At 39.9% G+C, this 12,476-nt stretch overlaps 1 protein-coding gene across 3 annotated transcripts in view; it reads right to left on the bottom strand.

The window, feature by feature from the left end:
- Positions 1 to 12,476, bottom strand: part of wdr17 (WD repeat domain 17) — a 45,428-nt gene that overhangs the window by 11,136 nt on the left and 21,816 nt on the right. For all 3 annotated transcript variants that reach the window (XR_015095732.1, XM_086081788.1, XM_086081789.1), the window contains 5 exons: positions 10,881 to 11,006; positions 6,247 to 6,402; positions 5,778 to 5,842; positions 2,351 to 2,483; positions 807 to 895 (listed from right to left, as the gene is read on the bottom strand). Coding sequence is in view for 2 of the 3 variants with exons in the window: in XM_086081788.1 (XP_085937914.1) it covers positions 807 to 895; positions 2,351 to 2,483; positions 5,778 to 5,842; positions 6,247 to 6,402; positions 10,881 to 11,006 (569 nt within the window). In the remaining variant the exon portion in view is untranslated. The remainder of the gene's footprint in view (positions 1 to 806; positions 896 to 2,350; positions 2,484 to 5,777; positions 5,843 to 6,246; positions 6,403 to 10,880; positions 11,007 to 12,476) is intronic.

Genomic DNA, 12,476 nt, shown 5'->3' with positions numbered 1-12,476 from the left:
CTAAAACGTGTAAATGTTTGCTCATTCCCATTCTGATTGTGCCTTTGTAGAAATAATTCCAACAAAAAGAAACTTTTAAAGTTACTTTTTAACAATCATATCCATTGTCATTTATTTTAGTTCAACTGTTGTCATAAAAATTATCATTAGCCATTTGTATTAGTTTAGTTTAAGGTGTGATTTCATAAAATTAGTTTGTGCATCCATACAAATCTTTCCCCGCTCAGATTCTGATATAAGATACAAGATACAGTAAAATCATCAACACATTATACAACCACGATATAACCCCCTTTTCTAAGTGTCATTGCTCATTATTTTATACAGAAAAGAAAAAGGGGAGATTTGGCGAGAGCAATACTCCGATTTGCTGCCATAAAACTTCTGAACTGTAAATATTTAAAGAAATGTTTACTTTATTATCAATGTCAAACTTAAATGTCAACTTTTTAAAGGACATCATGATGTCAGAGTCAGGCAAGTACAAATCCCCGATCACCCTGACCCCCCTTTAATATTATTATATTATACTATTATATTTTTATATTATATTATTATTATTATTTGAATACTGCACCTGCTCGCCCAGGTACAAATAGATGATTTCCCGATTCGAAAATCTAAATAATATTAATAGCTGACATAAAAAATATTTTTAAACAACATTTCAAAACAAACAAAGAAAATAAAAATAAAAAAGCATCAACCCAAACTGTTTTGTAAGTAAACATTGATTTTAAGCATAGTTCACCTTGCACAACAATGAGAAATGCACAATGTGGCTTTGGCATGTTTGTGTGCTTTACCTTTGATATTGTTGTCTGTTGTCCACATCGTTGGTTTTGTGGTTGATTAAGGATGTTTGAGGTGTACGGATGTTCCCCTCACATGCCCCCTAAAACAAAAATATTCAGAAGATCTTCTTCCATTATACATTTCTGGTATGGAACTACTGCAACAGATGTAGGGAATTTAAAAAGTATTCACAGTGCGCCACGTTTTCCTACATTTACAAATGTAGTACAAATCTTGGTCCCAGTGGGGGAAAAAGAGGGCACGTTTGTTGGCCTGCCAGTTTGCGTGCTCTAACATGTCTGGGTGAAAAGACCATCTTCGAGTTTCTTACTTAAATACTTTCTCTGGCTAACTTCCAAGATGCAGGTAAAAAAGTCTGGACTAAGTATTTCTCTTTAATTATTCACTTCTTTTTTTTTTTTTATCTCATCGCTCGAGAATTGTATTTAATACTAGAAACTTAATTTCAAATCCCATATGGTGTGGCATTTTAGACTCCCTTATTAAACCTGGACAGATAAATTTCATCTGTTGTAAAAGACTGTTGGGATTTGGCAGAGTTGAGGACACAATTGGACGGAAGCGAGGCAGGTGTGTGTGCAAGGTAGAATGGTAGTTTAATTTCAAAACAACAAAAAGGAGAATACCGTATACAATGCACATGGAATAAAAATACACACACAATTAACAAAGTCCAAAAAGATATTAGGTTAGGAAGACTCAAAGTTACAAACAAATACTGAGACACGACTTGAAACAGCAAAACAAAATATCCGCAAGGCATGACAATGACAATAACCCGACAAAGAAAGCAGCGAACTAATGCTGCATTCCAGGAAGGTGGGAAGTCATACTTTTCCAACTGCAAACCAGGAAATATGCACGGGAACGTCCCTTTGAACTTGGAAATCTGAGTTGAGATGTCGGGGAAAAAAGGACCCAGATTTCACTGACCGGTTTAAATCTGACGTCACTCGACAATGGCGAACCCCGTAAAGACCGTGAATGGCAAAACATAATTTACACGATTATAAACACATTTATATATTTATTTATTATAACATTAATTTAGTTATTCGAAAAAAGTTACTTTGCGTAACCCAACGTGATTTCGACTAACTGTGTTATCCAAAACAACAAACGATTTATCGGAATCATCCTTCTTTGTTGTTTACATTCGCTTGGAGGTCGGAACTGCGAGATCTGTCCGACTTCCCACCTTCCTCTAATGCAGCAACGAGACAAGAAGAGACCCCTGGACAAGACACAAGTGGCTGAGCGAGCTGATAGGATGACACAAGTGACTGGGATAACAAGCACAGGTGGACTAAAGGTGGAATAAAACTTAACGAGACATTGACAAAAAAGGACACAAGCAAACATGACAACTAAAATCTAATCAAAACTAAAATTCACAAAACACAGAACGTGACAAATAAGAATGATTGCTTAAGTCAAGTTTTCTGTCCAAGATAGAACTACAACTACTTATGGTGTTTAAAGCTCAATTAGCTCTGAGTAAAAAAAACTGCCATTGTCTGCTTTTTCACTGTACCTGTGCAATTAGTAAGGCCTCAAGCAGTTGTCCTCTGCCTGTGAAGAATGTTACAAGCTTTTTAATATCTCCTGTGGCAATGCAGTAGGGGATTGCATCATCGTTATCCTCCACCATCAGCTGATCAGCTCTCCTGCGATACAATCATAACACATCTTTAATGGGGAGGTATATGAGCCATCATATGTTTTTCACTCACATTTTCACATTGACACATTATTTATTGACTGTATCTAAAAATATCAGATATTGGGAATTTAAACCTTTCTCGGATAGTAGTTACTACAGTTTACAGCTATTGAAACGTTTTCTCCTATATAAATGAATCTTTTTGCCACAATTGGCCATTAGCCACTCCCGTGGACACAAGTGTAGTGTAGTGTTGACATCCACTAACATCCAGTGGTCAACGTTTGTAAGTGGAAAAAAAAAAAGACACAACAAGATGGCCGACAGAAGTTCAGATGTGACGTGCAAGGAAGGAATACGTGTCTATTCCTTCTATTCCAAGAGCTCCTTACAAACAAAAAATATATTGGGACGTCCTTACAAATAAAACATATATTGGGACATCAAGCAACAACTAAGGAGTAATATAATTGTTAAAATATCCAAGTATTGATTTTGTAATTTGAGGAAATGGTGATTGATCATGAGTCCACTAAATTGGACTTTGGACATCATTATTTAATAATAATAATAATATTTGTATTGTGACTACAACTTAGTGTTGCTGTAACTTTGTTGCTTTTGAAAATACTTCAGCTGCAGTATTTTATTTTTATTTTTTTGCTTTAAATCATCATTTAGTTTTTATTATAGCAATATTTTATGGATTTTAGTCCTCATATGAGAGTAAGGATCCTGGTCCTTATGTTTTGTAGTGGTCAGGTGCTAACAAAACCTACAGGATTGTTGACCATATATCATTTGACTCAAGTGGGGATGATGACAGCGGCAGTGATGATGAATGGTTGCCAGAAAAAAAGAAAATTACTATATGTACTTTAAAAAAAAAGTTCATTTTTCTTTGGGTAAATGTTTTATGGGTTGGAATTGGGGGGTTAGATCACCAGATGATTGCAGAGCGTGGCCCCTGCTGCTGCTCACCACTCCCTTAGGGGATGGGTCAAATGCAGAGAATGAATTTCGCCCCACTTAGGTGGGTGTGAAAATCAGTGGTACTTTTGAAATCTGTTTAAAAAAAATATGTGAACACAATGTTAAAAACCAAACAGACATTTTCTATAGTGTTTACATTATTTTTTGTTATTAATTATTTTCTTATAAACATATTTCATCCTCCGTGAGTCATCACCTTATCGTGGTGGAGGGGTTTGCGTGTCCCAATGATTCTAGGAGCTATGTTGTCTGGGGCTTTATGCCGGTCAGACCTGGCAGACCCAAACGTATTGTGAGGGTCTGCTGAGAACGTCTGGCAGAATCCCCTGTCAGAAAGAGCTTCAACACCAACCTGTGGCAGAACTTCTCCCTTGTCTAATACTTCGAAGACCTCCTCAATTCCACCGACACGTCTTCCTTTGAGGAAGCAGGGTCTGGGGAATCTGAGGTGGGCTCTGAAGTTACCGAGGTGGTTGGAAAACTCCTCGGTGGCAAGGCCCCGGGGGTGTATGAGATCCGCCCGGAGTTCCTAAAGGCTCTGGATGTTGTGGGGCTGTCGTGGTTGACACGCCTCTACAACATCGCGTGGACATCGGAGACAGTGCCTCTGGATTGGCAGACCGGGGTGGTGGTCCCCTATTTAAGAAGCAGGACCGGAGGGTGTGTTCCACTTCCAACTATAGAGGGATCACACTCCTCAGCCTCCATGGTAAGGTCTATTCAGGGGTGCTGGAGAGGAGGGTCCGTCTGGAAGTCGAATCTCAGATTCAGGAGGAGCAGTGTGGTTTTTGTCCCGGCCATGGAACAGTGGACCAGCTCTACATTCTCGGCAGGGTCCTCGAGGGTGCATGCGAGTCCGCCCAACCGGTCTACATGTGTTTTGTGGATTTGGAGAGGGCGTTCGACCGTGTCTCTCGGGGAGTCCTGTGGGGGGTACTTCGGGAGTACGGGAGTCGGATTCGTTCCCAGTGAGGGTTGGACTCCGCCAAGGCTGCCCATTGTCTCCGATTCTGTTTATAACTTTTATGGACAGAATTTCTAGGCGCAGCCGAGGCGTTGAGGGGTCCGGTTTGGTGGCCTCAGCGTTGCATCTCTGCTTTTTGCAGATGATGTAGTTCTGTTGAGCGAGCTTCAACTCTCACTGGAGCCGTTAACAGGCAGCTGAGTGGGAAGCGGATGGGATAAGAATCAGCACCTCCAAATCTGAGAACATGGTCCTCAGTCGGAAAAGGATGGCGTGCCCTCCTCGGGTCAGGGATGAGATCCTGCCTCAAGTGGAGGAGTTCCAAGTATCTTGGGGTCTTGTTCACGAGTGAAGGCAGGACGGAGCGGGAGATCGACAGGCGGAATGGTGAAGCGCCTGTAGTGATGCGGGCTCTGTATTGGTCCGTTGTGGTGAAGGAGCTGAGCCAAAAGGCGAAGCTCTCGATTTACAGGTCAATCTACGTTCCTACCCTCACCTAAGGTCACGTGCTGTGGGTCGTGACCGAAAGAACAAGATCCTGGATACAAGCGGCCAAAATGAGTTTCATCCGCAGGGTGTCGGACTCTCCCTTGGAGATAGGGTGAGAAGTTCGGTCATCCAAGAGGTCAAGGTCGAGCCGCTATTCCTCCGCGTTGTGAGAAGCCAGTTGAGGTGGCTCGGACATCTGGTTCAGATCCCTCCTGCCCCCGCGACCCAACCCTGGATTAAGCAGTGGATAATGGATGGATGGATAGATGGACATATTTCATCAGTTGCTCAAATGCACGTTATCCACCCTTTGGACATGTCACCAACTCCTTGAAAAATGTATGTTTAAAAAAATGAAGGTGATCATTTTTTTTCATGCCTAAAGAGTAATAAAAAGAGTTGAGAAAAAAATCCTGAAGCAGGTTATCATAATTTGTGCATGAACGGGTAAAATGAAGAAATGAAATAATACAATGGAAAACACTGTATTGTACTGAAATTGTATTATTGTGGATGGATGAATGGATATATAGTCATCAAATCAGTGTCAGTTGAGACTATACGTTGTCTGTAGAGATTTTTTAGGTCCAGCAGGTGTCAGTATTCAGTTAGACAGTATTGACATAGTACTGTATCAATGCAGTTTTTCAATGTATCGAAAGGCTTCACGATGCCTCTTCGACTACCCATCACTACTTTTGCCACATTGTCTAAGGCTAAATCATACTCTACCAGTGATAATATTATGTCCATCCATGTTTAACTTCAGTGATGTCCTGCTACACCCATCAGTCGTAGCTTCGTATTTTTACAGCGTCATTAATAAATATATAGGTGAAAATGAAAACCTACCTTTGCATCAGTTTTTTCCAGTACTTCATGGATACTCCTGGTGCTACAGCTAATGCTTTCTCCCACTGCCAGAGAAAAAATATTTACACTTAGTCACTAATTCAAAACATTCTCAGTATGTCCCACTTTTCATCTATCATGTGACGATACACAAAACAACGAATGCCCACCTTTCGGCGAGTGCTTCCGCCTTTTCGGCGAGAGCTTTATGACCCGAAGTCTCGTAAGAATACATTGACTGAGAAGGACCGTCTGTACTGACCCGGATCAAGGAATATAGTGTAAATCTGTTTCAGTCGGTGCTCAGACCGTAGTTTATTAAAATTAATTTTCTTCATGAGTTAACAGCATTGTGTAATTTATTGGCTATAGATATGAAGTTTCAACACAAGTTTGTTGAGTAAAGATTAAAGAGTGTGCTGTACTTTGCAATACAAATAAGGAATATGCAGGATTGCTCATGCAGCACCTGTCCAAGCTCCACCATTAATTCGCAGTATCGCTGAATCTGTCCAAGCCTCAGATGGATATCGCCTGCTTCTTTAAGCCGTTCTTCTTTACTGGGAGCACCGATACCACCTCCAAATTTAGACATCTTGACAATGGTCAATTCCTGGGCTTCAGACTGAGGCACAACACACAAAAAAGAGGACAGGACAATTCAACTTGAAAAATATTGAATACACAACAATAATTTTGTAATTATAGAACAATGTGTCACACTCACAGCGAGGGTGAAAGCATGAATTAAATTTCATACACAGTGCGCAGGGTTTTTCCTGGCTCAAAATGAGGCCGTATCATCCTGACTATGATGGGTGACTACTGATACCAGGTATCGGTATCGGTGCCAATACCAGTCTTATTTTAAGGTATCGGTACTCGCGGTGGCTGCCCTCCTGGAGCCATTTTACAATCAGGGACTAGAAATGAGAAATTATATGAATATAAAGTTTCCATTAATTTTTTGCCATTTTTGTAACTACAATCATTAAAAATTCATCCACTAGTACATATTAAATTGTAAATATAGTTCAGCGTTGTTGTAAAACACTATTATGTTTATTGTATATACTGTGTTTTTATGACTTTGGCAATGGCTGGAGCGCGCCACCTCTGCCTCAAACTGGGCGTGTGCAACAGTTGCTCCATGGCGGTCCTTTCCTGCAGGTCATTCCCTCTCTCTCCCCTTTCCTATCAACTCTTCAGCTGTCCTGTCAATTAAAGGCTAAAAAAAAACCAAAAAGATATTAAAAATTTTTTTTATGTTTCTTCTTCGGTATATTAAAGTTAAAAAAAGCAAGAAAAAAAAAGCTGTTTCTTCTTCGGTTGTTGCTTCAGGTCTTTCCAGTGAACTTCTGTTGATATAGCGCCTCCATAATGGCGCAACACCGCAACTGCAGTTAAAATGCATTGCTGCCAGCGCTGTGTTGAACGATATCAGCGGCTCAGGCTGATGGTGGCAAGCAAATTAGGTGGAGGTGGCTGCCTCAGAATTTTGTAGACAGGTAAAACCCTGGTACAGTGTATATGTATTTGCCAGCCACAACTTCATGATCATTTGCAAAATAATAACGATATCAAAAGTCATGATTTGAGTTTTTGTTAAGCTTTTGACTTTTGTTTTCCTGGAACATAACATTGGTGCTTTGGTCCAAGTATGGGTTAATTATCTGGAGTTTTATGGTGCTTTTTCTTCTGTTTGTTGATCATGCTTTTGTCTCCACCTGGTTTCATCAGTTCTGCTCTTCATTTATTATTTTCATTTCATTTATTACTTTATCCTGGCAGGACAATGCACAGTAATGGACAAGTTTGTAATATATTGAGAATCACTGGCATGCACAGGTAGACCTCTAGTGGTGCTCACACCCTTGCCCCTCTGCCCTCTCTTAAAAAAAGTGCCCTTTGGAAAGTTTTACAAAAAATAATAATTTACTGAGGACAGGTCAATGTTGACACAATCTTTTAGAAAAGCTGCATGATTAATCGCGTGTGAAAAAAAAACCAATATGCGGACCCGACCTACCTCTCTCTCTCGCTTGCTTCCTTTGTCATGTGAACGCTAATTACCCACGGTCGCGGTGTAAGACAGACACACACACACACGCATCTATCTCCTTCCCCTGTTGTTCCACCCCAGCCAGTTAACTGTGTTATGAATCCAGTGAAATTGTATTGTTTGTTTGCCCTCTATTCCCTAACTATAATCATTTTGTTGTGAAGTAGCATGTCTCATACAGCACAAACAACTGAGCATAAATTAGCCGATATTAGTCACCTAGTTTAAAATGCTATATGCTAATTCAATAATAGATAACGTGATAACCACCACATAGTAAGACTAATAACGGTGAAAGGAAGCTCGCTGTGATCCGTGCATTGAAAAGCATTAGACTGTGGATCATTGTAATTTCATTTGTGGGTATTATTTTGACTTCAAAATGTGATGAACTGTCGTTTGTGTCTGGTTTGTATTATGCTAGTAGTCACAGGCAAAAACAATCCCATACGTCATTGGTGATCGAAGCATTTGCGTTGAGTTGCATTGTGGAAATATCAGAAATGTTTGGAATTGTCAATTGCCTGTGAAAAATACCCTTTTGCCTTCTTGTAATGACAACAGTCAGTCTTATTAATTCTCATGCCATTGGTCTGTTTGGTTAAAATTGGTCTATTTATTTAGTAATTGTAGCATAATGCCTAGAAAGGAGAGGCTGAAAAGGGGAAAAGAAAAGGAGCTACAGCAAGCAGTCAAAGGAAGCATCTCTCTGCTCTCTTGGATGAAATCAAAGACGCATGAAGATAAAAGGTCAGACTGAGAGTCAAGGCCAGAGAGTCATGTTAACTAGAGTTTAGCACCTTTTAAAGATCCCATTTTAATATCGATTGTCTCCTTAAGGTTAATTGTATTGAAAAATCTTTTTTTTAAGTAGTTTAAATCAGCAGGCAAGAAGCTTTTATTAGCTAAATTTAGTACAAACCATAACTGTAAGTTACTTCTATGCTACAATTCTTGCAGTCATGTTACACTAATAGGCTGTTATTTAAACTAGCTGTGGGGTATTATTAATTATTATTATGTGTGTGTAATGTTTATTTAAAAACTTCTATTGACATTTCTGAACATCATGGGCATGTCTGATATGTCCCTAATGCAACACAATGCAAATGCTTCCTTTATACGGTGAAAACAAACGGCAGATTGTAATGCTTTTTCCTGTGACTATCATACAAACGACATCTTATCACATTTTGAAATCAAAATAATCCTCCCAAATCAAATTACAACAATCCAACGCTTTTCAATGAGCAGATTTCGTTCACCAAATTGACGGCCATCTTGACTTGTGACGTCATCTCGGAATTGTCAGTAAGGTATATTCCTTGTGCACGAAAGTGCCCTTCCCCCCGTAACCCCCCCCCCCCCCCCCCCCCCCGGAGCAGTTGCCCCCCAAAATCTCTGTGCACGCCACTGTTGAGAATTCTACATAACAAGAAAATGTAAATATGGCAAATTTTCATCCATAGTCCCCAACAAGTAACAACAAATACAGAACATTTAGTCATCACATAAGAGACAGTCATCAACTGACAGTCGTCAACATTAACAAACTTGGCTAAAAAACGAACAAACGGAATTCAACTCAAATTGTTACTGCAACTGTGCTTTAGTGATAAATAATTTTATGCTCCAATATAAGTTGTTGCTGTGTTTGTGTGCCTGCGTGGGTCTGTTAACCGTATTACTGTGTATTATTATACAATTTGTCCATGCATGTGTTGTGTGGCTTGACTGATTAAAATAAAAATGTGCCACTCACTTGTGAACGTTGTAACCAGTGGACTTAGGATTCCTAGCGATGTCAACTGTGTCAGCCTGGATCAAGGTTTTCCTCCCATTACAATACTTGCTTTGTATCACTTTTTTTTTTAATTCACAAAAGGATAGCGGCATGACGGGCTCACTGCGGCGGGCGAACGCGCGAACCCGGACGTAGATTTGTCTAATGCGCGTCCCCCACCCATCTCCCCCTCCCATTCCCGATTGTCATTGGCTACCTTTAGCTGTTAATCAAAGCCAAACTTGAAAGGAGATATGTGGTTGGCTGGCACGCCAGGCTTTAATTGAAACAGAAGGCGCAAGTTTACGTGACTGATAGAAAGATGGTTTGTCGAGTCCCCTCAAAACAGCTAGGACGGGCACGGCTGACTGCCAGGGCGGGCACGGCCCCCCAATGCCTGCCCATGCCGCCGGCCCGGGTGTAACCTGAATAGTGCCACCTTGAGTGTTAAATTGATCACACCCACTTTTTCAGTGAAGGAGAAACTTTCCAATTTTCCAGCGCGCTGTCGACATTTCAATAGCGATACATCCAGTTGTTGTTGTCGGAATGGCGTGGATAAGTGCTAGAGTGGTTGTCTCGCAACCCTGAATGTGTGGGTTCAATCCAAGGGCAGTGTGACTATGTTGAAGTATCCTTGAGTAAGATACTGAACCCCGAATTGCTCCTGATGCTGCGTCATCGCTTTGAGGTCCATATAAGGTGGAAAAGTGCTATAAATTAAGTACTATGCATTTTTACTTGATTACCTTCAATCATTTCAAGTATTTTATTGTGGACTACTTGCATTTTTAATGTAAATATATTTCTTTAAATTGTTTTGTTACCCATGTTTACACCTTGCATTTACATGTTTTCATTATATTATTAGACAGATAGATAGATAGATAGATAGATAGATAGATAGATAGATAGATAGATAGATAGATAGATAGATAGATAGATAGATAGATAGATAGATAGATAGATAGATAGATAGATAGATAGATAGATAGATAGATAGATAGATAGATAGATAGATGGATAGATGGATGGAGGAATGGATGGATGGATGATAATAATAATAATGATGCAAGTGGTCATAATGTTGTGAATGTGCTCTTTGGAAATGTAACACAGATGAAGTGCCAGTTGTTCATAGTAATTATTCAGTAAGGAAGAAATAGCATTTAATTTGGTTGGCTGGTGGTTAAAACAGTTGCTTTATTGTGTAGCTAATCAGCTTCTGCACATGTGAAGGTTGATTGCAGATACTTACTGTTTTAAACTTTAGCAGGTGTTTCATGTGCATTACACCCTTGCTGTAGCTGCCTGGTAGCAGTGAGTCATCCTGTCCATTAATGACTGATACCAAGTCCCACAAGTTGCTGCTTCCCCCTGGAGGCTATCAGAAAACACACACACACACAAGTAAATTAATCACAAACCGGTTAGAATAACCTAATTAAATGATCTAAATATTCCAGTTATCAAATAAGTAATTTTGAAGTAATGCATCATGCTAAATTATAAATAAGTCTTGAGGGAAGTGCAGTCTTTGGGGGGGGTGGGGGGTGGGGGGAGGGGGGTTGGGCTGCAGTTGTACAATTTGCAAGAATTTAGATCTGAAGTGTGTGATCAAGGGATGTCCCGTCCGATCACGTGATCGGAAATCGAGCCCGATCACGTGGTTGCTGACTCGATCAGAATTGGACGTTGTCTCCTGATCAGGACTCTGATAAACGTATGAGGTTATTTTTTTATATAACTTTTTATTAAATCTGGAGTTGGGCGGTGGCACAGAGTGAATGTGGAAAGCGAAGACGGTGCGACTTGCACTGTGTGCAATATGAGCATCGTGTGGCGGAAATTATATATATAGTAGATGCGTTTACTTAGTTTAACCACTGTCCACTCACCATATAAAAGGTCTCCTTAATAAAATGTCTAGGTATCGGATCGGGATTAGGAATCGGCCGATCTCAAAATGAGGAGACTCGGACTCAAGTCCAAAAAAGTGTGATCGAAACATCCCTAATGTGATTACCCTGTGATTGGCTAGCGACCAGTTCAGGGTGTACTCCGCCTCTCGCCCAAAGACAGCTGGGATAGGCTCAATCATCTGTGGGCCACAAACCACGTGATATGGAGGCCCAAAGATGCCAAAATAAAAAAATGAATATATAAATAAAAGTGAAAATAAAAATGGGTATAAAAAATATAATTAAAAAATTTAATGCAAACAATAATATACATTTAAATAAAAAATAAAAAAACAAGGAAATATATACAGTATGCATAAATAAATGAATACAATTAAAAATAATAATAATAATGAGATTCAAAAAATATATATTATGAAAACAAATGTGGAAATAAATACAAAAATAAATATAATTAAATGTCAATTAATAAATAATAGACTCTGCGCTCATATTTATTCATTTCATGCTTCAGACGCTGTCAGCATGAAATGCGTCATGAAATGTTCAAAACATTCAAATGAGGGGGTGGTCTTAAGTGTGTCTTGGGTTGAACTATTCGCCTCTTGGTTGATCGACATGTCAGTCTATGTCCAAGTCTGCCCGTTCCACAGCAGGGGAGAATTCACACACAGAAAAGAAACAATGGACCTTGTTGTTTACAGGAACTTGTGTGACGTTGTCGGGCAACTCAAGTCGCAAGTTGTGATGACAGTGGACAAGATAGTCGTCCATTGTTGGAGCTCTCCATGCAAGCCAGCGAGACTTCCTTGTTCGCCAACCTCTTCACTCTACCATTGAACGGCAGTTTGCAACGGTTGAGTCCAACCCAAGACAAGGACTGGACCCTCATTTGAATAACATGTCATGACGCATTTCATGCTGACAGCGTC

This window comes from Leptonotus elevatus, chromosome 8, assembly GCF_054856555.1.
Source record: "Leptonotus elevatus isolate MCC_2025b chromosome 8, RoL_Lele_1.0, whole genome shotgun sequence".
Taxonomy (NCBI): domain Eukaryota; kingdom Metazoa; phylum Chordata; class Actinopteri; order Syngnathiformes; family Syngnathidae; genus Leptonotus; species Leptonotus elevatus.
This window is presented reverse-complemented; position numbering and strand designations above follow the sequence as displayed.